The 27880-nt window shown below is 46.5% G+C and overlaps 1 protein-coding gene across 6 annotated transcripts in view; it reads right to left on the bottom strand.

The window, feature by feature from the left end:
* Nucleotides 1–9300: 9300 nt before the first annotated feature.
* CFAP251 (cilia and flagella associated protein 251) overlaps nucleotides 9301–27880 on the bottom strand; it is a 74334-nt gene continuing 55754 nt past the window's right edge. For 5 of the 6 annotated variants that reach the window (XM_070769500.1, XM_070769502.1, XM_070769499.1 and 2 more), the window contains 3 exons: nucleotides 11955–12183; nucleotides 10788–10889; nucleotides 9301–9571 (listed from right to left, as the gene is read on the bottom strand). In XM_070769500.1, coding sequence (XP_070625601.1) covers nucleotides 9435–9571; nucleotides 10788–10889; nucleotides 11955–12183 — 468 coding nt within the window. In that variant the 3' untranslated portion in view covers nucleotides 9301–9434. Of the gene's footprint in view, nucleotides 9572–10787; nucleotides 10890–11954; nucleotides 12184–17332; nucleotides 17421–27880 lie in introns of those variants that run through there. The other variant, XM_070769501.1, reaches the window with a different exon arrangement.

The following is a 27880-nucleotide window of genomic DNA, read 5'->3' on the forward strand; positions in this document are numbered from 1 at the left end:
ACGTATAACTGAATCATTTCACATGTACACCTGAAACTAACATGACACTGTTAGCCAACTATACTTCAACTGAAAAACATACAAAAAAAAAAAAAAAACAGTATTTGTCAAGAATTTAGAACAGTGCTTGGCACATTGTAAGTGCTAGATACCAAAATGCATGCTAAGTCACTTCAGTCTTGTCTGACTCTTTGCAACCCTATGGACTGTAGCCCGCCAGGCTCCTCTGTCCATGGGATTCTCCAGGCAAGGATACTGGAGTGAGTTGCTGTGCCCTCCTCCAGGGGATCTTCCCCAAATACCAAAAAGTGTTGTTAAATAACACCCTCTATGATCTTCGCATCAGTATGCCCCACGCTAGGGACTGAAGTCAAAGTACTCTTCCTAGGACTGGTGAATTCAAGTCTTACTTCACTCCTCCCCCTGAGATGAAGGCCCATTCACCAGGGGGTGGGAGTTTGGGGTGGGAGAAGGATAAGAACACAGATGGAGACATGTGACTTGAGGAAGATGCAGACCCAGCCCTGGCGTTTCTGGGTAGACTTGGTCCTCGCCTAGCAACTTGCAACCGAATACTGTTTTCATAAACAGAGGAGCTTTGATGTTTGGGGAACATCATTAGGAAGGCCCAGCCAAGGGGGGAGCTTTGAAGGGAACACTCTAACCACAGGATGAAATACAGGTCCTTCCTCAGAGACAGAGACAGAAAGGATGAGCTGCAGAGTTGGAAGCCTCCCTCCTTGTGCAGAAGAGGATGCTACCATCCCTCAGTCACAGTCTGCAGAGTTCCAGCCAGAGCCCCTCTCTCCTGTGCCTCTGGAGTGTGCTCCCCACTTCATAGCCATCAGAATGTGGACAGTTGTAAATCAGCCCCCTGTGAGTGCTCTCGGGACCCTCCTGTCCCTCCCCACCCAGAGAGGATTGGCAAACATTCACCAGCACGCCATTGCTGGAGCCCTATGTGGTCCCAGTTCGTTGTAGGGAAGGTCTCCCCCACAATGTGGGCCTGATGATAACTTTCAGAGACTGGGTCAGTAAAAATTTTCGGGGGAGGGGCACTTCCCTGATGGTCCAGTGGCTCAGACTCTGCACTTCCAACAGGGGGCCTAGATTCGATCACTGGTCAGGGAACTAGATCCCACATGCCACAGCTAAGAATTTACATGCTGCAACTAAATATCCTGCATGCTACAACTAAGACCCGGAGCAGCTGAATAAATATTAAAAAATTTTTTTTGATAAACCAAATATTCCAAATTGCTTCTATGCCTACTTTTTCTTGCCTGTAACTACAACTCTAAAAATGGTTCCCAGCTCAAATACTAATAGACCGGCAAGCTGCCAGACTAAAAGTTAGGCCACTTGAGGATATATTCAAACAGAGAGATAGTAGATATAAAGTGCTTCAGAAGACGGATGTGTTCAAAGGTGAGATGGTGTAACACAGCCACTCTTCTAACAATGAATGATTAAACACGGAACGTCTGGTCATGACCCAGTGACCCGGAGCAGAGTTGGAATCCGTCTACCGATGCGCTTGGTGAGCTCTTAGGTCAGGAATCCAGATGGCTGCCCAAATGTCTTCTCTCTTGCTCCCACACATGTGTCATTTTGGCTGCCTCTGAAAACCTTTCCTAGCTCTGGGTGAGCCTTTAGGGATGGAGGCTGCCCCCTACTACAGAAGCTGGTGAATGGGGGCCATTTCACTCTTTCTTCTACCTGGAAGTTCTAGGTCCTGGGCATGGGACCTAACCTTGATCTAGTAGGTGGATGGTCCAGTCAGTTGATTTTTTTTTTTTTTTTACTGACATATAGTTGATTTATTACAGTATTATGTAAGTTTCAGGGATACAATGTAGACACTGGTTCCCTTTTCTCCCACCTTCACCACCATTTGTTACTTATGGTCTTTTTGATGACAGCCATTCTGACAGGTGTGAGGTGATGTAGCTCTTTGTGGTTTTGATTTGCATTTCCCTGATGATCAGTGATGTCGAGCATCTTTTTCTGTGCCTGTTGACCATCTGTATGTCTTCTTTAGAAAAATATCTATTCGGGTCTTCTGCCCATTTTTCAAGTGGGTTGCCTGTTGATTTTTTTATATAATAGCTTTATTGAGACATAATTAACATACCATAAAATTCACCCTTTAAAGTTTTTTTTAGTATAGTCACAGAGTTGTGAAACCATCACCACAATCAATTTTAGAACATTCTTGTCATCCAAAAAAGAAACCCTCTACCCATTCGCTGTCATTCTTTCTACCCCTAGCCTTAGGTGACTGAGAGTTTATTTCCTATTTCTATGGATTTGCCTCCACTGGACATTTCATGTAAGTGGAATCATATGATATGTGTCATTTTGGGTCTGACTTCTTTTTCTCAGCATATTTTACATCCATGTGGTAGCATGTATTAATACTTCATTCTTCTTACGGCTGAGTAATATTCCATTATGTGGATTTACCACATTCATTGATGGACATTGGGTTGTTTCCACTTTTCGGCTACTATGAATAATGCTGTGATGATGGTTAGTATACAAGTTTTTGTGCAGATGTGTATTTTCATTTCTCCCAGCTACATACCAGTTCACCAGAGGGGAATTGCTGGGTCATATGGTAACTCTATGTTTAAAATGCTGAGACACTGCCAGCCTGTTTTCCAAAGGGCCATTTCACACTCCCACCAGCAGTATAGGAGGGTTCCAGTTTATCCACATCCTCACCAACACTTGTTACTGTGTTTTCATTTCTTTTTCATTTTAGTCTTGTGGAGGTAAAAGGGTATCTCATTATGGTTTTGATTTGGAATTTTGAGGGCATATGGGGCAGTGGAGAAATGACTTACAGCAGAAATGGCCATTGGAGAGCCTGAGGTATTGGAGGCACTGAGCTCCCAGTGGCGCCACTGGCATCCTGGCTGTGGTTGCTTCCCGGTCATTTACTGAGCTGGCTGCTCCAGTCTTTCCACTGAGCCTATGGTCCTCAAATAACGTCACTTTCCACTGAGGCTCAGATCAGATCAGATCAGTCGCTCAGTTGTGTCCGACTCTTTTCGACCCCATGAATCGCAGCACGCCAGGCCTCCCTGTCCATCACCAACTCCCCATCGAGTCAGTGATGCCATCCAGCCATCTCATCCTCTGTCATCCCCTTCTCCTCCTGCCCCCAATCCCTTCCAGCATGAGAGTCTTCTCCAGTGAGTCAACTCTTCGCATGAGGGGGCCAAAGTACTGGAGTTTCAGCTTTAGCATCATTCCTTCCAAAGAAATCCTAGGGCTGATCTCCTTCAGAATGGACTGGTTGGATCTCCTTGCAGTCCAAGGGACTCTCAAGAGTCTTCTCCAACACTACAGTTCAAAAGCATCAATTCTTCGGCACTCAGCCTTCTTCACAGTCCAACTCTCACATCCATACCTGACCACAGGAAAAATCATAGCCTTGACTAGACGAACCTTTGTTGGCAAAGTAATGTCTCTGCTTTTGAATATGCTATCTAGGTTGGTCATAACTTTCCTTCCAAGGAGTAAGCATCTTTTAATTTCATGGCTGCAGTCACCATCTGCAGTGATTTTGGAGCCCAGAAAAATAAAGTCTGACACTGTTTCCACTGTTTCCCCATCTATTTCCCATGAAGTGATGGGAGCAGATGCCATGATCTTCGTTTTCTGAATGTTGAGCTTTAAGCCAACTTTTTCACTCTCCACTTTCACTTTCATCAAGAGGCTTTTTAGTTCCTCTTCACTTTCTGCCATAAGGGTGGTGTCATCTGCATATCTGAGGTTATTGATATTTCTCCTGGCAATCTTGATTCCAGCTTGTGTTTCTTCCAGTCCAGCGTTTCTCATGATGTACTGTGCATATAAGTTAAATAAACAGGGTGACAATATACAGCCTTGACATACTCCTTTTCCTATTTGGAACCAGTCTGTTGTTCCATGTCCAGTTCTAACTGTTGCTTCCTGACCTGCATACAGATCTCTCAAGAGGCAGATCAGGTGGTCTGGTATTCCCATCTCTTGAGGCTAACCAGAGCCAATTTCTATTGCTGCAAACCAAGGGTCATAATTGATACTATCTTTGATAACATTTAACTTAGTCTTTATACTTACTTCTCCTTCCTGAGTGCCTTTTCTCTCGTTGCAGTTCTTCACTTCTCCCCAGAGTACTGTAACAGTCTCCTTGCTGTGGTCCCTTTCCCCAGACAACTCCTCTTGCCCATCACCTGAGGCCCATCACCCTAGGCCCCTGAGATGCAAGTTTGATCTACTTCTCTCCCTTCCCTTTAAGTTTAACCTCCTTGCTTTAGCACACAAGGCCATCCATAATGTGACCACTGTCTTCCCTGAGTTGCTCTCCTGCCACTTCCCCCAGGCACCACTCAGATAGGCTTAGAGCGAGTACCACATTTATGTAACTTCTCCACCTCTCCCTGGTCGCCTCCTCCTGCTCCTTCTCCTTCCCACTCTATCTGCTCTGGATGCCCCTATGTCATATCACAAAACACTGTAATTATTATTGACATATCTGTTTCCCTCACTATGATGTAACCTTCCAAAGGGGAAGAGCCAGTGCTTCCTGCCACATTTTATCTCTGGGCTTAGCATGCTGCAGGGCACACACAGTTAAACTGAGGTCGCTGTTAGAGGATCTGGCACCGGTTACTGCTATTCTGTCCTCTCTCCTAGAACAGTGAAAAGGTGGAGGGGATCCACAGCACACTGAGGGAGAGGTAAGTGACCAGGGTCTGGTGAAGCTTCACTGTATGCTGGGCTGCCTTTGGGATACCACCAGTGACTTGGGGGAACACGACTCTGGGGAACGTGGAGTTAGACCTGACTGCGAGAATGGACAACGAGATAGTGGAGAAAACTGTGTCTTTTTAAAATGTGGAAATTCCTGGGGGAAACCCATGAAGGGTGAATTGATGCTGACTGAGGGCTTAAGGTTTATGGGGCTGAAACCCACTGTGACTTTCTGCACGTGTGTCTCCTGTCACATGAGACGACATACCAGCTTCAGGGCGGCTCCACCTGTGACTTCTCTACGGTCTTTCCTGGGCTCCTCTGAGGGGCAGCCTATCCTATATCAAGACTCTGAAAGTGAAGGAGTGAGAATGGCCAGACCATCCTCTTGAATATGCGGCCTCCCTCCCTCCCTCCCTCCCTCCTGCCCATAGCCCACATGAAAACATCCCTATTCGGACTTGGGAGGAAGGGCCACGCCACAGTGGTACTGAAGGAACGGGAGAGATGGTTCTAGACTTCCGTGTACCTCACCTTGAGCCTATGTCCCTTTCTAGGGTCTGACCATACAAACCTTTGGCTCACTGAATGCGTCTGGCCTTGGTGTGTCAGAGGGTCCCACGAGACTGCTGGCCCAGCTTCCCTTGTGTGCACGTTTAAGGCAACTAAGATACACTTATTGAAACTGAGAAATTAAGTTTGGAGCAAACAATATCAACTAAACCACAGACTTCCTCTGGGTTTCACCGGTTCTTCCTAACGTCCTTTTTTTTTTCCTGATCCAGAAAACCAGGATCCTGCTTCACATTTCGCCATCGTCTCCCTTTAGTCTCCTTTGACCTGTGACAGTTTCTGAGTCTTTTCATGTTTGTCATGACCCGGGCTTTCTTTTTCTTTTTTTTGGCTGTGCTGGGTCTTTGTTGCAGCACGTAGACTCTCTAGTTGTGGTGTGCAGGCTTAGCTGCCCCATGGCACAAGGCATCTTAGTTCCCCAACCGGGGATCAAACCCGCATCCCCTGTGTCAGAAGGCAGATTCTTAACCACTGGACCACCATGGGAAGTGCCATGACCTGGGCATTTTTGACGAGTACTAGTCAGGTGTTTTGTATAGATTCGTCATATTTGTAAAAATCTGTTGGATTCATCCTGGCCAATGAGGTGTACCAAACTCCAGCCTGTGGGATGGATCTGGGCTGCCGTGTCTGTGTGGTCTGCAAGCTAAGAATAGTTTTCACAGTTATTTGTTTGTTTTTGGTTTGTTTGTTTGTTTGGGCCACCAGGCAAGTGGGATCTTAGTGCCCCAATCAGGAATGGAACCACAACCCTGCTGCAGTGGAAGCACAGAGTCTTAACCACTGGACCACCAGGGAAGTCCCAGTTTTCACATTTTTAAGTGGTTGAAAATAATATCAAAAGAAGATGATTTCATGATATGTGGAAGTTCTCATGAAATCCACATTAATTTCAGCATCCATAAGTAAAGTTTGATTGGAATGGGGCCACGCTCATTCTTCTCTGGACCAAAGTTCTGTGTGGCTGCGTTTGTGTTCCAGCAGCCGAGCTGAGGTGTCCGACAGCCCACTGGGTCCACAGATCCCCACTGTTTACTCTCTGGCCCTTTCCAGAGAGTCTGCTGACCCTGATGCGGATGGCCTGTAGGGGCCGGATTCACTTTGATTCAGAAACTAAGTCAGCTATTAAAAGAGCACTGAAGCTTCATGCTCATTCATTCAATCGTTCTGCAAATATTTATTGAGGGCCCTTTGTCAAAGCTTGCAGAGACCCTTATTTGAGCAAGTGTTAACTGGTGCTAAAACCCTGGAGTTGGAAGAGATTAATTCTCATCAGACATCTTCCCGAGTCTCAGGCACAATTTCTGCCGGCAGTAATAATAGCTGCCTTCCTATTTTGAGCACTACCTTATGCCAGGAACACTTTATTTGCAATATCTCTTTTAATCCTCACCATCACCCCAGGAATTGTTCCAGGAGGAAACTGAGGTTTAAGAGATTAGCCACACCCGAGGGCACACAGGGTGCTACTCAGTGGCAGAGGCAGGACTCAGCCCAGCCAGCCTGCGGGGCCAGTGCTGTGTAAACAGAACGCTCACCCCGCACCGGAGGGGCCGGGGGTTCTGGAGGAGAGGCTGGGGGGTGGGGGAGGCTCTGAGTGGTTCCTGGACAACTATGCCTTTTCCACCTCCAGAACTCTGGAAGCAACAGGCCAGGATACAGAGGCCAGCAGCCAGAGGCCCATGTGATATGCTATTATCTTTTCAAAAGAGCATCACATGGTGCTTTCAGAGCATCACATGGTGCTTTCTGGTGTCCAGCGTGTGTCCCCACGTCTTGAGGTACAAGCCCAGTGAAACTGTTTGCCATCTCTCCTTCCTCCTTTCCTGGTGTCCCTGCTCTGCCAGCTACCTGGTTGGGAGAGTCTGGGTTCTCTGTTCACTTGGTAGGAAGGCATCCCCCGCTTCCTCCCCTGGCCTGGGGCACTGGGGCCCGGCTTCTCCATTGCCTGTGTGGCCAGCTGGTGGGCCTGAGGGGGATGGAGGTGCAGATGCCCTCTGGGGGCCAGAAGGTACACGTGCTGCTCTTCTTCCTGGTCAGACAGGCTGAGAGACACCCCAAGAAAAGCACCAGCAGGAGCTCCTCTGGCCAGGCTGTTGACACGGATCCTGCTGCCCCTGGCCACTTGGGCCTTCCTGGGTGAACAGCCGCCCTGACCCTAACCCTTACTCTATATGTGTGTGTGCTCAGTCGTGTCTGACTCTTTGTGACCTCATGGAGTACAGCCCACCAGGCTCCTCTGTCCATGGGATTTCTCAGGAAAGAATACTGGAGCCGGTTTCCATTTCCTACTCCAGGGGATCTTCCCAATGCTGGGATTGACCCATGTCTCTTGCACTGGCAAGCAGATTCTTCACCACTAGAGTCACCTGGGATGCCCACCCCTGCCCCTAACCCTTCCCGGTCGTCACCAGGACCTCCCCTCCACATACTGACTCAGCACAGAGGGACTGAGGCTCAGCCTGGGCCTGAAGGTGGTTGCTGCTACTGGCCCAGTCAGAGCAGGTCCAACTGGTCACAGGCCTATTCTGCTCCACACAATGACTCCAATATATATATCGTTGATAAGAACCAAAAAAGAGGAGCCAGATCCAATGAGAGAAGCTCCCTGTGGGTGTCCAGAGGACATCCAACTCTGAGCTATTTTTTTTGGAAGGAAACAAGTCATTGGAGAGTTTTCTGTTCCCTAAAGCATCCCCAGGAACCTTTTAACCAGCTTGATAATCTATCTCTCCTAAGCCCTCAGCGGCTGCAAAGTTGATTCATAAAGCTTGTTTTCCTTTTTGGGTTTTTCAAAAAGAATGCAATGTAAACCAGCTTGCGAAGCCCTGAAGGTAAAATCTGACCAGTGGGGCGCCTGCTGGACCATGGCCCACGCCGGCTGTCCCAAGGTCACGGTGACACGGCCTGGCTGGGGAGCTGGCTCTGTCCCGCGTTCCGGGGTGTTCTGAGGACTCACCAGGACCCAGGTTTCCGAATGGCCGCCACACAGGGGGCTCTGTGCCAGGAGAAGGATGCTGAACCGTCCTGTTTCTCTCACATGGAACTCTGCCCCTGGGGAGGAAGGACCTTTACAGAGGTCAGCGACGTCATCTCAAAGGCTGCTTTCTCTGGGAAAGGCACTGGTTCGGGTGGGCGGGGGTGTTGGACTGAACACACGTGAAGGATAACCTTTGGCCCACTGGCCTGAGAGAGGCTTCATAACCGAGGACGAAATCGGACTATAACTTTCATCTGTTTATAGGCGAGGGATACCGTCTTTTCAAGGTCAAAACGGCGCTGCAGCCTTAGCCACGTTCCTGAAACAACCCCTGAGCGGGGATCTGTTTTTGCCTGCTAGGTGTTCTGCAGCCCAGCGGAGTTCAAGGCTGTGAGCCAAGCAGATGGGCCCGTGCAGGGTGTGTGTCACGGGAGAGGGTGGCTGACACGGGCCGGGCTCTGCCCTGGGGAGGCTGGCTGTGTGGTTCTAGTCCAGGTGCGCACCCACAGGGCTCCAGGGGGGCGGGGAGGCGGGCTTTTTCTGCATTCTCTCTGGCAGCTGCTACCGGGGTTAAGCTTGGCTGATGATGCTCTTCATAACGGCCGCACACAACTGCTCGGGGGGGTTTACTGATAAGAAGCCACAAGCCAGGGCTCTCAGCAGCACCGAGAGCCCAACACCTCCTGCCCCAGTCTAACAGCCGACTGGGATGATCTGTATCTGGCCATGTTAGGCTAAGGGTCCAGGTGCCACTCGAGACGATGGGAATCAGGCCACACGTGTCACAAGGAAGGACAACTGCTGGCTGAGGCCCTCTCTGCCCCCGGGGACCATGCCACCTCCTCATCCTGGCAACCCTGCTCCAGGAAGCACTGCCATGGATCAAGCATGGGGATGGCAGTCGGGGTTTCCAGCCACCACGTCCATCCAACCCCCAGTGTTTTTCTTGCTTCCACCCACTTTTCTATTTCAGACAGAGTGGAATGTCCAACTCTGTGAAATCTGTTGCTTAACAGAAATATGCTTTTAATGTCTAAACATTCTGAAGATTAGAGCAGGGGTAGGGAAATGCCAGAATAGCGGTACCTCTGGAGGGGAGAAAAACCACACATCCACACACAAAGTCCTTTGTGCTTCAGAAACTCTGCTCGGCTTCACTGATCCTAGGATCTTGTCCAGAATCTTGGGAAATGGTTAAGCCAAGAATTTCAGTCGTGAATATTTCTGCTGTGATTTCGTCTGGAAGTTCTTCTTCTAAGCAAATTTCAGAACCTAACAAACAAGAGAAGAAAGCAAATGCCTTCATAATGATTAGGTTTCTAAGTCAGAAGCATTTCCCAAAAAATATAAGGAACTGATACAAAAGAGAAGTGAGAGGCGCTCTGTGCAGGCATTTGGCTCTGGCTCCTAGAGAAGTCCTGGGGTGGAAATCGGTCAAAATCCCTCCTTTATGGTTTGGGTTTGGAGCATTCTTACCCAAATCTCTGCACACGTTATTGGAAAACCTCAAGTATATGGCATCATTGATTTTACTGTTTTGAGACACTTAGGAACACTGTATCCATGTATTGTGCATATGTGTGTGTGTGTGTGTGTGTGTGTGTGTGTGTGAAAATTACATTCTGAGATACCAAGTACACAAGGAATGGGGTGGGGGAGCTTGCAGGTTGGAAATGACAGATCAGATTCTGGAGTCTAGAACTGTCTGATTAGGAACCCTGTTCAATTTGAAACTGGGAACAGACAACAGAAGGAGAGGAAGAAGGAAGCCCGGTGAGGGGTCTTTGCTCCTGACTTCTTGGTGGGGCAGTGGGGCATTCCTCGGGGTTTGTTCATAGACATGTTCCAGCACACTCAGGCCAATGGACTAAAAGAAGGAGGTGGGAAATCCTCATATAGGGAAGAAGAAGAGGATGATCTTTTTTTGGCCACACTGCACTGCATGTGGGATCTTAGTTCCCCGACCGGGGATTGAACCTGTGAGCCCTGCAGTGGAAGTGCCAAGTCCTAACCACTGGTCCACTAGGGAAGTCCCCAGGAGGATCTCTAAAGACGTTCAAGTTCTGGCAACTTGGGTTGGGGCTCCTGCCTGCCCCTGAGTCACTGACCCTCTTGTCCTTCAAGGCTCTCCTGACTATACCTCCCCTGAAACGACTTCCAAACCGTACTCTCAATTAGTGGCCAGTGTTTGCCTACCCTAGCTGGAAAGATGAGGACTGGGTCGGGGGAATAAAGGGAAAAACAAGGCCAGAAGACACAGGGGATGTCAGAGCCCGGGAACAAAGCCTTTTATCTCTTCAACGTGACCACCGCTCCCTGGTCCTTTCATAACTTATTCATGTTGGGTTCCCCACAGACCTGCTTTGTCGTGTGCGCAGCATGAAGGAGAGTGGCTGGCACCAGTCAGGAGACATAAATGCACTCAAGTCAACAACAAATTAGCGTGCCCTGGTTACGTGCCCAGACAGAGCCCACTCGCTAGTAGTACCTTTGACAGAGGAGGCTGCAGGCTCGGATTTCCAGCCCTCGGGATTCAGTCCAAACAGTGTGGCAAAGCAGTCCGTCATCTCCTCTTCCGTCATGTGCTCACCTGGGCATCGCAAAGGGAAAAGGAGGCGGTTCGGCTTGTGGGACTGAGCTTCACATCAGAGCTTAGCATCATCTTTCTAAAGTCTTCAAGAGAATTATTCCATGGGTTTCTTTTTCTTAAGGTGCAAAAGCCACCTAGGAAGTCCCGTGTTACCGTCACATAGACTTCCCTATATGGTGCTAAAAGTGGGGCTTCAACCTGGGGGACTGTGTTGGGGCTTGTGCAGATGGGGAACAGCTTTCTGATAAAGACTTCACTTGGCTTCATTTCAGTTTCCCTCATGTTAGAAACACCAGTTTCGCTGAGATGAAATGATCACCCAGAGAAAAAGGAAAAAAAAATTTTTGTTTTTTTTGTCTTTTGGCTGTGCCACACAGCATGTGGCATCTTATTTCTCTGACCAGGAATTGAACTTGTGCCCCTCACATTGGAAGTTTGAAGTCTCAGCCACTGGACTGCCCGGGAAGTCCCTAAAAATGATTTTTTTTTTTTTTTTACTTTGGTGTGGTTTTATCTCACAAATGTAACCCAATCTCATGGTACCTCATCGTGAGGTCAATGGCTGGCACTTGTATTCCTGCTTTATGAGTGCAGTGCTAAATTGCTTCAGTTGTGTCCGACTCTTTGCAAACCCATGACTATAGCCTGCCAGGCTCCTCTGTCTATGAGATTCTCCAGGCAAGAATACTGGAGTCAGTTGCCTTTCCCTTCTCCAGGGGATCTTCCCAACCCAGGGACTGAACCCATGTCTCTTATGTCTTCTGCACTGGCAGGCAGGTTCTTTACCACTAGCGCCACCTGGGAAACCCAAGGTAAGAGGAAGGCATCCAGGGCCCTGAATTGCGCAGTCCCAGGAAGTTGGAACACATACTCCATCCTTCAGGTCCCCGCCATCCTTCCCTTTATCCCTTGTTCACCAGCCATGTGGGTCAGTAAGCAGCATCCTCAGGGCTGAAACTCTGTGAAATCAAAGATGCGGGTGTCTGGGGGCTGCCTTCCCAGCTCAGTTCTCTCCAGGGGGATGGGCCCAAGGGTGTTACAAGATCTACCTATTTGTGTATTTACCTTTAGTGTGAAGCAGATTCAGAAAATCCTCTCTTTGAATAGCCTTCTCTCCCTTTGAATTGGTGAAACCAAGAATGTCAAAGCTCTGCTGGATGCCGCTCATGGTGTTACCGAAGGGTGGCCTATGATTGAGGTAGACTTTGAAGAAATCTGGTAAGTTGATTTTGTCGGTGAGCTTTCCAGTGTCCACATACTCACTAAATCTGATTTCATTAAACATATCTTCAATCTAGAAAAGAGGTTTGGCGGTGGGGTGGCGGGGGGAAAGACCATGGTAAGCAGATAGATTTCTAAGAATTGGAGCATAACAGACAAATGTTCGTAGTTAGCTTAGAACATGTCTGCTATGGGTTGACTGTAGCCTCCCGCCACCCCAACCCAAGAAAGACAGGTTGAAGTCCTAACTCCTCATCTCTCAGAATGTGACTTTATTTAAAAACAGGGTCATGGCAGATGTAACTAGTATGACGAAGTCAATACTGGAATAAAGTGGGCCTTTAATCCAATATGACCGGTGTCCTTGTAATAGCAGTGGGGCAGGTGCAAGCTGGTAGTGGGCCTGCTCAGCCATTGATCGGTGCCACAGTGGGCCCCTCCCCAAGCAAGCGACCATTAGTGAGCAACTGTCAACGAGACACCATTAGTGGCCCTGCTCAGTGATTGGTTGGTGCTACAGTGGCCCCTCCCCCTCTTCTGTATAAAAGGAGCTCGAATTGGGACTGAGCGGAGATGATTTTTTGAGATGCTAGTCTGCCATCTTCTTGGTCTGCTAGCTTTCCTATTAAAATCGTTATTCCATGTTCCAACAACTCATCTCCTAATGTATTGGCCTGTCGTGTGGCAAGCAGAATAAGCTTGGCTCAGTCACATTCTCATTAAAAGAGGAGAAAGACACTCAGGGCCAAGATGGACAATATGATGGTGGAGGCAGAGGTTGGAGTGATACAGCTTAAGCCAAGGAAAGACAAGGACTGCTGGTAACCACAGAAACTAGAAGAGGCAGGGACGGTTTATCCCCTATGTGTTTCACAGAGAGCCTGACCCTGCTGACACCCTGATTTTGGATTTCCATGAGAGAATAAATTTCCATTGTGTGAAGCCACCCAGTTTTTGGTACTTTTTACAGCAGCTCTGATCCACTGTCCAAGTGGCCAATACTATTAGCACTGGCATGAACAGTGTTTCATTTTATCACTTTCACCTAAGTATCAAAGGTCTGTATAGTCAAAGCTATGGTTTTTCTAGTAGTCATGTGCCGATGTGAGAGCTGGACAGTAAAAAAAGGCTGAGCACCAAAGAATTGATGCCTTCGAACTGAGGTATTGGAGAAGACTCTTGAGAGTCCCTTGGACTGCAAGGAGACCAAACCAGTCAATCCTAAAGGAAATCAACCCTGAATATTCACTGGAAGGACTGATGCTGAAGCTGAAGCTTCAATACTTTGTCCACTTGATATGAAGAACCGACTCATTGGAAAAGACCCTGATTCTGGGAAAGACTGAAGGCAGGAGGAGAAGGGGATGGCCGTGGACGAGATGATTAGATGACATCACCGACTGGCCCCAGGAAATGGTAAAGAACAGAGAAACATGGTGTGTTGCAGTCCTTGGGGCTGCAAAGAGTCAGACACGACTGAGCGACTGAACAAGTCTTGCACTGTATTTGCTATGTCCCTGCTTTGTGAAGAAGCTGTTTTATGCCATGTGCTCAGTCGTGTCCCACTCTTTGTGACCCCATGGACTGTAGCCTGCCAGGTTCCTCTGTCCATGGAATTTTCAAGCAAGGATACTGGAGTGGGTTGCCATTTCCTCTTCAAGGGGATCTTCCCGACCCAGGGATCAAACCCATGTCTCATATGTGTCTCCTGCATTGCAGGTGGATTCTTTACCTACTGAGCCATCAGGGAAGCTCACAGAATCCTGAAGAATTTAGAAATTAGTTTATAAAAATAAGCAAATAATTCAGTGTGAAACTCAAATACAGGACCTATCACTATGGTAAGTTTCTTATGACAACTGCATTGTAGTTCTTTTTTCCTTTCTTTCTTTTCCATGTTTATCCTGCAATGTTTTATACACACAAAGATATTTTGTAACATACACACGACTTATGTGATATATTTTTTAAAATGAAGACCTAGGAAGCCATCATTCATTGAAAATATCAACACAGTTGACAAATATTAAGGGAGACTAACCATGAAAAAAAAGACCCAAATTTTTAAAATCATGAATGAAAGAGGGAATGCAAGTATTGACACCAATCTTACAGAAATTAAAAGGAGTATGAGCAACTGTGTGCCAATAAATTAGATAACTTAGGGAAAATGAACAAATTCCTAGGAAGATACAAATGACCAAAACTGACTCAAGAACAAATGGAAAATCTGAACAGACCTATAACAAGTAAATAGATGGAATTAGTAACTTTACAACTTTCGTGAAGAAAAGCCAAGGACCAAATGACTTCATTGGTGAATATGTCTTCCTCCAAATTGAGGGGTTTTGAATTTTATAGAGAAAGACAAGGAGAGAGAGAGAGAATAAGAACCATAGAAAAGTGGGAAATAATGTTTTCCCCCAGAACATAACTCTAACTTGGTCTGTAGGAATGAATTTGGAAGATAATCTGTATTTGTACACAATATTTACTGGTAGATAACCAATTTCTTCCTGTCCACTAAATAATGTAGAGCAAAAACTGAAAGAAGCACCAGTTTGAAGCAGTGTCAAATATCAGCCAGTCTGGAGCATCCCAGCGTCTTGGTCTTGTCCCAAGTATCAGGAAGAAAATACAAACCTCTTACAGTCCAACCGTCTGATCATAATTACTGTGAAAGATCTGGGGCACTTTCTTTTCACTTTTTCCCATGCATACAAAATACATGTGTCTCTTTTTGCAAATCTGGTTTGTGTATATATTCTTTTTGTATCCTGCTTTTTACACTGTATCTTAGTAATCACCTAATATTTTCAAAGAAGCTACATATTCTCAATGTAACACTCCCAGGAATGGTCTTTAGACATAACATCATTGGTTATGGATACAAATGAACCTTAATCATTACTATGTCACAGCTCTAACTGGTAACATTTTCATGTATAGCATTTATTGAGTTATATTATGTGTAACTGATGTTGCTGCTACTGCTGCGGCTAAGTTGCTTCAGTCGTGTTCGACCCTGTGCGACCCCATAGACGGCAGCCCACCAGGCTCCCCCGTCCCTGGAATTCTCCAGGCAAGAACACTGGAGTGGGTTGCCATTTCCTTCTCCAATGCATGAAAGTGAAAAGTGAAAGTGAAAGTGAAGTCGTGTCCGACTCTTAGCGACCCCATGGACTGCAGCCCACCAGGCTCCTCCGTCTATGGGATTTTCCAGGTAAGAGTACTGGAGTGGGGTGCCATTGCCTTCTCCAGTAACTGATGTTAAACTATGTATAATTTTCTGTATAAGTAAAACTATATGGTAGCATATTATTTACAGATTGTACTATACAGATTTTTTTTTTTTTTACTATTTATTTATTTGGCTGCCTTGGGTGTTAGTTGCAGCATGCGGGATCTGAGCTTTCATTTCAGTGTGTGGGGTTCTCTCTAGCTATGCCCCAGAGTCTGCAGAGTGAGCACGGGCCTTAGTACCTTAGGCACGCGGGCCTCTAGTCATGGCACACGGGCTCCAGAGTGGGCATGGGCCTCAGTACCTTAGGCATGCGGGCCTCTAGTTGTGGCACACAGGCTCCAGAGCATGCAGGCTCAGTAGTCGCAGAGCACAGGCTTACTGGCCTCACAGGCCATTGGATCTTAGTTCCCTGACCAGGGATCGATAAGGAGTCCCCTTCATGGCAAGGTGACTTTTTAACCACTGGACCACCAGGGAATTCCCTGCACCATATGATTTTAATAGTATGAGTATATGCATGTGCTACCGCTTACTATGAGCCAGAGGAGACTGGGGCTAAAACTACAATCTTTGATGACAGACCTCTATTCGAACCCTGGCTCTGCCATTTTCCATGTGACTTTGGGTGAGTAATGTGATGTTCCTTATCTTCAGTTTCCCTTTTTGAAAAGGCAGGTAATATGGTGAACGATTTGCAATAGAGCTGATCTGCAGCTTACTGTGACAGTGTATCTAAGCATGGACATAATGATTAAAACACAGTCAACAACTCAACAGCCATTAAGAGTTCTTGTGATTATGATACTTTCTACGCCCTTGCTGATTACAATGCACGCAATTATATCATTTATAAATATAGAAACTATAATGTAAATGATATGTGTACATTCTAAACACAACATACGATTTAAATTCAATTCAGAAATAGGACAGTAACTCAAAGATGACAGAAAGAAATCCCAAAGTGCCTGGAGTTATTCATACCCAGAGCATTCCAAAGATCTCAGGGAACATGCTTGGCACAAATCACTCTGTAGGTGACTCACCTCTGACTCTCTTTCCTTAAATGACTGATCAAAACTCACTGCCCAACAAGCAGAGAGCTGGCAGCTTTGGCATCACGACTTTCTTTCCCAAGCCTAGTTTGCAAGTGTTGGTTGAAGAGGCAGGTTCTGCTACGTGTCTGAACAAGGTTCACGCTTGGGAGAGGAACCCTGGAGCTAGAATGAAACACCACAGCCTTCCAAGGGCCCCTGTGGGCGGGCAGAGGCGGGGAGGAGCGGGAGCCCCCAAGGCCACCCAAAATGCTCTGGCTGGCTTCAACCCGGTCTTTTATTGGCATTCTCATGCTGGCCCGTCATCTGCTAAGGCAGGGAGCTTTAAACATTCTGAGGCCCAGGCCCCATTCCCAGAGATCCTGATTTAATTGGTCAGGGGTGGAGTATGAGCAGTCATAGTTTAACAAAGCTCCCCAGGGGATATGAATGTGTGGCTAAGGTTGAGAAGTTATGGCTTTAGGGCAGGGGAACTCAAACTATATCAGGTATAAAGATGACTAGGAGGCCCTGTTAAAACACGGACTGTTGGTCACATCCCCAGGGTTTCTGATTCTGCAGGTCTGGGATGGGGGCCGAGAATCTGCTTTGCTTACAAATCCCCCTGTGAGGACTGTGCTGCTGGTGTTGGGGGCCACAGCTTTGAGAATCGGTTCTTACACCACGGTGCTTGATGGAGGTGATACTTGTGCCGAAAAGAAGCAGCACCAGCTCTTGTGATTTTCACTGAGGGTAATGATGGGTGGCAGCTGTGATGCATGGTCTAATTCTTCAGGCCTACATCTGTCTCCTCCATTAAGCTGTAGCAATGGCATTCATCTCTATTTCCACTGCAGCTTCCTCATTCAGAAGGCCCAGAGAAATGTTTACTGAATGAATGAATTCACTGTGGGCACAATGTAAAAAGTTCTGTTAAAACTTACAAAAGGCCTGGGACTTCCCTGGTGGTCCAGTGGTTAAGACTCCGAGCTTCACTGCAGGGGATGCAAGGTTCAATCCCTGGTCAGGGAACTAAGATTCCACATGCCGCGTGGCGTGACCAAAAAAATAAACATAAAAATAAAAAAACCTCACAAAAGGTGTATTTCGAATAACTGCTTACTGCCCTAGTTAATTTAGTTCAATTTACTAGAAGTTACTGAGCATTTGGATTGGCATTGGCAAATGGAAGACTAGTCGTTTAATTATTACTAGGCGGCCCTGCATTCTAGTGTACACTTAGCCAATCAGTCAGCAAAGATTAAGCACCTACAAAGTGCCAGGCACTGGTCTGGGTCCTGTGAAGAAACACTTAGGAGACCACACACACACACACACACACACACACACACACTCACTCCTGCTACAGTGAACTAACAGGAAGGCTCCATCACTGGCTGCTTAGCCTTGTGCCTACACCTGGGGGCTTTTCAAAACTATCCAGGCCCAGGCGCCACCCCAAAGTTCAACAGATTGGAGGCTGAGCCCAGGTATCAGTACTTTTTAAGTGCCCCCAAGTGATTTTAACACGGTTGGACTCCGTGGCTCTAAAAGATTTCAGTGCCTGAATGCAGGAGGTTGACATCCAAGGCTGGAGGAGTGTTCAGTAAGGGGGACTTGGGAAGACTGCCTCAGAAGAGGTGGGCCACGGAGGATCCAGGCAGTGGGAGGGGAGGGGAAGGCACTCTAGGCTGGGAAACAAGTGTGAGGAGGGGGGAAGCAAGGGAAGGGTGCCCACGAAACCCTTCCAAAGCACCCTCTGTGTGTCTCCCATTGCTGCTGTAACAAACGATTACACCCATAGCGCCTTGAAGCACACAGACTGACCTCACAGTTCTCAAGGCCACAAGTCTGGAATGGGTGTGAAGGGCCAGAACCAAGGTGTTGTTGGTAGGGCAGCATCCCTTCTTCCTTCTTTCCTTTTCCAGCTTCTGGAGACAACCAGCATTTTTTGGCTTGTGGCCCCCTCCCACCTTCAAAGCCTGCAAGCCCATCACCCTTTTGAATCTCTTCTTCTGTCATCATGGCTCCTCCTTAAACTCTGGCCCTCCTGCTTCCCTCTTATTTATTTGGCTGCTCTGGGCCTTAGTTATGTCATGCAAGATCTAGTTCCCCCACCAGGGATCAAACCCTGGCCCCCTGCATTGGGTGTGTGGAGTCTTAGCCACTGGACCCCCAGAAAAGTCCCCTGCCTCCCTCTTATAAAGACCCTTGTAGTTACACTGGGCCCACTGGGTGATCCAGGATAATCTCCTCATCTCCAGACCCTTGATACAATCATACAAGTGAAATCCCTTTTGCTAGGTAAGGTAGCATGTTCACAGGGAGTTACCCCCCTATATTCTATGCCTCCCCATTCTAGGCAACACTCTGGGAATGCTGAACCCCAGGATCCCCTCCCTAGATAACCCAGGCCCATTCCTAGGGCCTGTGGGGGTCTTGTCCTGAAGTCACCCACCTGAGAGGAACCTAAAGTGGTGATGGTTGCGTGACTCTGTGAACATACTAAAAGCCATTGACTTGCATACTTTAAAAGGGCGAATTATGTGATCTGTGATATAGCTCAATAAAGTTGTTTAAAAGGAAGAAAAATACAGAGTTCCCTGGTGGTCTAGCGGTTAGGAGTCTGTGTTTCCACTGCATGGTCACAGGAGATCACGCAAGCCCCGCGGCATGGCGAAAAATAGTAATAATGATAAAAGGAGGGACCTCCCTGGTGGTCCAGTAAGAATCCACCTTCCAATGTAGGGAATGTGGGTTCGATCCCTGCACTGATGTGGGTTGGGGAACTAAGATCCCACATGCCTTGGGATAACTAAGCCTGTGCCGCAACTACTGAGTACACGGGCCACAACAAAGACCTGATGCAACCAAATAAAAAAATAAACATTTTTTTAAAAAGAAAAATAAAAGGAAGAAAAATAATACAGAGGTGAAGCAACGGCAAAGACAAGTAAAAAGGCAAATAATATCAGTATTTTTGAAAATACATTTTTCACTATGACTATGATCTATTCTTTAATCATCATTAAACCAGTCAAGATGACAACATGCTTGTAAAAAAAAATTCAAACACTGGAGATGCAAAGGATGGAAGTAAAGTGCCCTATCATTCCTCATCCCGCAGCAATAACCAGTGTTCCATGTCCTGACTTACAGGATTTCTTCCTCGTTTGCAGTAAGAGGCACATGTCAAAACAGACTGTGGGGTCCGAGGCCAGCCTGCTGGGGTGCAGACCCCGGCCCTGCCCTCAGTAGCTCAGTGGCTGTGCGGGCTTCCTCCTCCCCCGAGGCCTTACTTTCCCTGGTGGTGAATGGAGATGATGAAAGCATTCCTTGCTGTGAGGACTGGACGCCAGGGAGGCTGGCGTGGCGCTTGGCGCCCAGCGAGCGCTCAAGCGAGAAGAGCTGGTCGGCTGCTGCCACTGTCGGTGTTATGACACTATGACCAGCTGTGCTCTCTTTCAGTAGCCGCTCCGCACTTCAGGATTTCTTTCTTTAGATGCTGTGAGTGCGGCAGGCAGAAGTCCTGTCCTGATCTCTGTGGGGAGGCACAGCGCTCCCTGGTGTGGGGTTCTCAGTGGACCAGGAAGGCCTCCCCACAACACTGGTTATTGCTGCGGGATGAGGAATGATAGTGCATCGTTCCTCTCGCCTTCAGGATGGAAACGCCTCCTGGTATTTATGTCTCAGAGCAAATCCAGCACACCAGGGACCTCTCTTCAAAGGGCGCGTTTCCAAACTCCCCTGGGGTCTTCGTCAGAGCAGAAACTACCCATGACCCCTCGCTCGGATTTCTCCTCCCTGTAGAGGGGCCGCTGTACCACTTGGCTCTGCTCCCTCCACCCCAGCTGGGACCACGGTTTAGCCACAAAGATTAGCGCACAAGGCTTTGGGAGGATTTGTTCGTTTATCTTTCTGGGTTTTGTTCTGAATACAAAAGCAATACAAGCTACTGCCTGTAGTTAAGAAAAATTAAATTCTTCAGGAATGTATGTAAGATGCTCCCCTCTCCCTGGCAATTTACAACCAAACCATCTATTAAGGAGGATGGATGCAACTAAATGGGAAGTTTTGTCGTTTGTAGACCCTGGATATGGGCTTATGCTGCAGATTTGGAAATACAAGCTAAGAGCTGAGTTGGCGTGGCCAGTAGAGGAAGAGGAGGGGTGCTCCTGGGGGAGGGAAGAGGGGGAGCTAGGAAGCCCCCTGGGGTGGTCATCAGGACTGGGAAGGAGGTCTAATTAGCAGAGGTTTTGGAAGGGGGCATGGTTTGTTTTTTACTTTTTGGCCGCTCCACTCAGCATGTGGGATCTTAGTTCCCTGACCAAGGATTGAACCCTTGCACCACTCCCCACCCCCGGAATTGGAAGCACAGAGTCTTAACCACTGGAGTGCCAGGGAAGTACTAATAAGCAGTTTTAGGGAAACTGCTGTGAAATGTGGTTACGCTTGAAACTTTCTGGTGATTCCCAGTTTTTCGGGAAAGTTGTCTTGCATGGATTGGGCTTTCTGCTTTTGTGGAAACGGAGGAAGGAGCTGAGGGTCGGGTCTGGAATGACCTGGAGTCTGCACACGCACATGGGGGAGGGGCTGCGAGCCCAGGAGACCAAGAGTCCCCAGGGCAGCCCCAAACTCTGATGGACCAGGGCCAGGTTCCAGCTGGTACTGGAGGCCCCAGCTGACAGGAAGTGATGCACAGAAATTAGGGTTTAGAAGCTCTTATGAGTTCCATGCCTCAGAAGTCAGTATTGCTAAGCGTATGGAACAAGTTCTTTCAGTTCTTCTAGATCTACGTATTATTGTTAATGAAGGGAGGCCATGCTTTACATACTGTTTTGCAACTTGCCTTTTGTCTTTCAATAACAAAACCAGCACATTCTTTCTGAGTTAAGAATCACAGGTCGGCTTCCCTGGCGGTCCAGTGGTTAATAATCTGCCTGCCAATGCAGGGGACCAGGGTTCTATCCTTGCTCTGGGAAGATCCCATGCACCACAACTACTGAGTCTGTGCTCTGCAACAAGAGAAGCCACTAAAGGCAGAAGCCTGCTCATCGCAACTAGAGAGCAGCCCCTGCTCACCTCAACGAGAGAAAGCCCGCACGCAGCAATGAAGACCCAGCACAGCCAAAAATAAATAAATTAAAAAAAAAAGAATCATAGGTCAATTTCACTGTTCAGTAACTACTAAATGTAGGTGTGTCTGGCTTGATTTATCCAATCTCCTGTCAACGGACGTTAAGATTGTTTTAATTTTTCATTATTATATAAACTATCCTCGGAGAAGGCAATGGCACCCCACTCTAGTACTCTTGCCTGGAAAATCCCATGGATGGAGGAGCCTGGTGGGCTGCAGTCCTTGGGGTCTCGAAAAGTCGGACACGACTGAGCGACTTCACTTTCACTTTTCACTTTCATGCATTGGAGAAGGAAATGGCAATCCACTCCAGTGTTCTTGCCTGGAGAATCCCAGGGACGGGGGAGCCTGGTGGGCTGCCGTCTATGGGGTCACACAGAGTCGGACACGACTGAAGCAACTTAGCAGCAGCAGCATAAACTATCCTGCAGTAGTTGTAAGATCTTCCCTGTAGCTCAGACGGTAAAGAATCTTCCTGCAATGCAGGAGACCTGGGTTTGATCCCTGGGTCAGGAAGATCTCCTGGAGAAGGGAATGGCAATCCACTCCAGTATTCTTGCCTGGAGAATCCCATGGATAGAAGAGCCTGACAGGCTACAGTTCGTGGGGCTGCAAAGAGTCGGACACGACTGAGTGACTAACCCATTGCAATAGTTATATGTCACTGTTACCCTTGCCTGAGTTTTTCTGTAGGATACATTCCTCAAAGTAGAATTGCTGGATCCAAAATGAGCATATTTAAAAAGCTAAGCGATTATTTATTTTGTCTCCAAATTCTCCTGCTGCTAAGTCACTTCAGTCGTGTCTGACCCTGTGCAACCCCATAGACAGCAGCCCACCAGGCTCCTCCGTCCCTGGGATTCTCCAGGCAAGAACACTGGAGTGGGTTGCCATTTCCTTCTCCAATGCATGAAAGTGAAAAGTGAAAGTGAAGTCACTCATTCGTGTCCGACTCTTAGCGACCCCATGGACTGCAGCCTACCAGGCTCCTCCGTCCCCGGGATTCTCCAGGCAAGAGTACTGGAGTGGGTTGCCATTGCCTTCTCCAAACTCTCCTAAACAAGGCTAAAGTTGCAGAATATACAAAATACTTTTAATTACTCTGAGATCAAATCATGAAGTCAAGGATTCTATCTTCCTCATTGTCTTTGCAGTCAAACATGACTGGTGAGCATCATTCAATTATTCATTTATTAATTCAACCAAGATTTGCTGAGCATCCACCATGTGAGCTCTTGTTGGGCCCATGCCTCTCTGCCAGGATTGGCCTTAATTGGCCTAAGAGGTCGCACTGCTGTGAATTCACTGTGAAAACATCAAGAATGTATAACGCTCGGAAAGCTAAATAGGAACATAGCCACAAGGGACCAGGGAACACACGTGGCATGAAGCGCAGGCCAAGCCCAACAAGATAGTCCAAAGACCCGGAAGAGGAAAGAATACACCTATAAAGATGGAAGACAAAACTTTCTCATGGGACTTCCCTGGTAATCCTCGGGGCAAACTAAGCCTGCACGCCACGACCACTGAGCCCATGTGCCTCAACTAGAGAGAAGCCAATGCAGCCAAAAAAACACTTTCTTGTATGTGAAATCAGCTATACAGACTAGTGAAGGAACCCTAACTTAGGAACCCAAACCTAAGTTTGAGCTCCTTATACAACATCATAAACACTGCAGACCTTTCTTTTGAAAAATGAAGATTTGTAGGAGCAACCCACCCCCACCTCTTTGGCTGTGTTCTGCAGAAGATGGGTGGGGTTAGGGATCCTTTAGGGAGGGTTATATTCTTGTATAATTTGGCTTCAGTTTGCCACACTGACTAGATACAAATTCCCAAGTCAGTTTAAATGACATAAAGAAAAATATAAATAATGTCTAGCCTTGGACGGGGTCGGGGGTGGTTGGTTTGAATCTCTAAGTCTTTCATGTTACCAAATGCTAAAATACTCTATGAGCTGGGCCTACTTCTTCATAGAACTTCTCGGGGCAGGGGGAGCAGCTGCATCTCAGTAGGAAATGTTTCATGAACCAGGGCAAAGCCTGGGTCTGAAAGTTTCAAAGCCCCCAAAACATTTTTTATTAAAATCGGTATAAATCTGATGAGAACAAGAGATCAAAAAGTTCTCCCCGAGGAGCTTCAGCAATAAACGCGCTCCTCAATGAACACATCTGGATCGGGGGCCTTCAGAGAACGTCTCCAAAGAGTAAACATGTTTTTTAAGTGGATGAAAAACCCTGGAATCCAGGGGATTTATGAAGACACGGGGGCACCGGAACCCCTTTTGTGGCAGCTGGGGTGGAGGACTCATGCAAGAGCCAGTGATAACCCGGCAGTGACCATTTTCATTATTTTTGTTTCTATGTGGGTAAATAATATTCAGTATCACTTTAAAACATTTGTGGCAGGCTAACCTTTTTTTCCTGGTATTTTTTTTTGTGAGGGGGAACACCAGGAGGCTTGTGGGAACTTAGTTCCTTGACCACGGATAGAAGCCTGGGCTGTCATCAGCGAAAGTGCGGAGTACTAACATAACTGGGCCACCCGGGAATTCCCTCTGGGTACTTATTACTCATCAGCAAGAACTTCAATAGGTGATTAAGTTTTATTATTTTTGCCCAAAGATACGACAATGGAGTGAGCCTTCAGTGATTACACCTCTTACTTCCAGAGAAAGCAGAAAAACCAGTCACTCTGTGCCACCCTCGAGCACTTTGCGTGGCAGGTGGGTGACAGGCACAGAGGTTAAACATCCAGAATTCACTTCTTGACAAAACAGTACTGCAGAGGACACATTTGCTTGAGCCCAGGGTTTAAAATCAAGAATCCTGAGTGACAAGGACTTCCTTGGTGGTCCAGTAGTTAAAAGAGTCCACCTGCCAACGCAGAGGACATGGGTTTGATCCCTGATCCAGGAGGATCCCACGTGCCGTGGAGCAACTGAGCCCATGCATGTCACAAGTACTGCACCAGTGCTGTAGAACCTGAGAGCTGCAAATACTGAGCCCACGTGGGGTAGCTACTGAAGCCCATGTACCATAGGGCCCATGTTCCTCAATAAGAGAAGCGTATGCACCGCAACTAGAAAAAAGCCTGCACACAGCCACAAAGACCCAGCACAGTCAAAACTAAGTTAATAAATTTAATTTTATATATATATAAAAAGAATCCACCTTGCAGGTTTGATCCCTGGTCAGGGAACTAGATCCCACATGCTGCAACTAAGAGTTCTCATGAAGCACATAAAGATCCCTTATGCCACCACTAAGATCCTATGCAGTCAAATACATAAATAAATGTTTTTAAAAAATAATAATAAGCAAACAGAAGAAGGAGGAGAAAAAAAATTTTTTTTAAAAAGGAAAATGCAGACCCTTAGATTCCATGGAGATTCTGAATGGCTAGATCTGGGATGGGGCCAGGGACTCTGATTTCTTAGTAAATGTTCCAGGTGATTCTATTGAACTTGCCAGCTTGAGAAATAGGGTTCTAGGCAATACGCTTTAGGAACACAGCTCTTAAAAAACACTTTCATGTGGGTTGCACAAACTTTCTGGATAGTTTCCATTTCTGGCCACATACTCTTACAAAATGCACACTGGTCAAAAGACTTTAAAGGAGCTTAAAAGAGTCTCAGGTGTTTTTAAGGTGCTCATTCAAGACCCAACTTGGGTTTGCGGGCTCTGAAAGTTCATTTCTCCAGACTCTATGTGGAGAATAAAAGTCATCTTCTAGTCACACTTGGAGAATTAAAAAAAGAGGTGACTCTGGGGAGGCCACTGAGGCCAAGGGAAATGACCAGGGTCATAGCTCACATCACTAAACTATGCTCAGACACCTAAGACGAACATCAAGTCTCAGCTGAGTTTCAGGAGTTATGTGTGATTGAGGGTGAGCCGTAAAAGGCTACATTTCTGGAAAACTATTTGGCAACTGGGCCTTAAAGTTCTGATCTGGTAATTCTGGTAATATTATCTGATCTGGTAATTCTATTTCTAGGACTTTGACCGAGGAAAACAATCAGAGAAGTACAGAAACCATATGCAGAGATGTTCATCATAGCCATGTCTCTGACAGCCTAAATACTTCACACAACCTCTGTGTCATCAACTAAGGAATGGATCAACTGAATATATGGACTTAAGAAAGCATGTTGTCGATAGCAGACCAAAAAGCTTATGCACAGGAGAAGAGATGACTGACAAAATGAAAAAACAACCTATGGAATGGGAGAGAATATTTCCAAACCACACATCTGATAAGGGTTTGACACCTAAAATACATAAGGAACTCACAACCAATAGCAAAAAACCCAAACAACCCATTTTAAAAATAGGCAGAAGACCCAAGGGGATATCTTTCTAAAGAAGATATTCAAATGATCAACAAGTACATGAAAAGATGCTCACATCATTAACCATTAGGAAAATGCAAATCAGAAGCACAATGAGTTATCACCTTGTATCTGTCAGAACGGCTTTTATCAAAGACAGAGAAAACCAGTGCTCACAAGGATGTGAAGTTAAATGGGAATTTTTGTGCATTGTTGGTGGGAATGCATAAATAAAATATGCGCTGTGTCTGTGTGCATGATGGAACATTACTGGAATATTATCCAGCCATAGAGAAGAGGGAGTTCTTGCCATTTATGACAATGTGGATGGACCTTGAGGGCATTATGCTGAGTGAAATGTCAAACAGAGGAAGACAAACACTGTATGATCTCAAATTGTATGTGAAATCTGAAAAAAAAAAAATCAAACTCATAGAAACAGAAGACAGATTGGCGGTTGCCAGGGGAAGAAGGTGGAGAGTAGGAGAAATGGGTGAAAAGTGGTTAAAGGATATAAACTCCCAGGTATAAACAAGTCCTGGGGTTAGAAGGTACAACATAAGGACTCCAGTTAACAACACAAAGGACTTCCCTGGTGGTCCAGTGGTTAAGAATCCACCTTCAATGCAGAGGACACGGTTTCAACCCTGGTAAGGGAGCCAGATCCCACACGCTGCATCTGAAGACCCCACATGCCACTAAGACCCAGAGAAGCCAAATAAAAACACAGTACTGTATATTTGAAAGCTGCTAAAATAGTAGATTTTAAAGTTCTCACCATACACAAAAAATTGTAACTCTGCAAGGTGATGGATGTGATACGTTAATTAACTAAGTGGTGGTGATCATTTTATAATATATATGTATACAAAATCACTATACTGAATACTTAAATGAACACAATGTTATGTCAATCAGATCTTCATAAAGCCAGGGGTAAAAAAACACATTATCAAGTAATTTTCACCACATGCTCACAAAACAAGAGTTACTGAGGATCCTGCTGTATACATACACGTATACACATACTTTGTAAAATGTTGAGATATATGGCTTCCCTGGTGGCTCAGATGGTAAAGAATCTGCCTGCAATGCGGGAGACCTGGGTTTAATCCCTGGGTAGGGAAGATCCCCTGGAGGAGGGCATGGCCACCTACTCCAGTATTCTTGCCTGGAGAATCCCCATGGACAGAGGAGCCTGGTGGGCTGCAATCCATGGGGTCGAAAAGAGTCAGACACGACTGAGTGACTAAGCATGCATGCATTTGCTGATCTATACCTACATATACCATATAACAACAATTCTTTTTAAAAATTTATATATCTATATCCAAACAGAAAACAATAGATAGAAGTCCACCAAAATGTTAATAATGACTACCTCTGAGTCATTTCTCTTCTTCTTTACAGTTCTATTTTCTAAATCAAAGTTATAAAATTAAGCTATATCCTTTAAAAATCAAGTTTTCAGAGAACTGTTAATGAAATGGGAAATGTGTATGACAATACTAAGCGAAAATATAGGATGAACATATATATCCAATATGGTACTCATTCATTTTTAAACATTATATATACATGCATTATATATAAATCAATCTAGGAAGATACCAATAACTGAAGTCTCCGTGTAGTGGAATTACAAGTAATTATGTTCTTCATTTCACTTGCGTATCTTTTCCAAACTTTCTACAATGAGAATGTGCTAGCATTTTAAGTCAGAAAGAAAACCCAGTCAGTTGCTTTTTTTTTTGGCTGTTCCTTGTGGCATGCAGGATCTTAGTTCCCCGGGTGATGGAACTCAAGCCCCCTGCAGTGGCAGTGTGGAGTCTTAACCACTGGACTGCCAGGGATATTCCAATCAGTTGCATTTTAAGCCACAGTTTCCATGAGGACCACTTCCTCTGGTCCTTGTTGGGAGCCCCTTGCATTTGGTGGTGAGCTGTGAGGTGCCAAGGAAGGGCCATGTCTCCTGAGCTCCATCCCCAGCCTGGGATGAGCAGCCACCTCAAGGGCAGCCCA

Source organism: Bos indicus, chromosome 17, assembly GCF_029378745.1.
Source record: "Bos indicus isolate NIAB-ARS_2022 breed Sahiwal x Tharparkar chromosome 17, NIAB-ARS_B.indTharparkar_mat_pri_1.0, whole genome shotgun sequence".
Lineage (NCBI taxonomy): Eukaryota > Metazoa > Chordata > Mammalia > Artiodactyla > Bovidae > Bos > Bos indicus.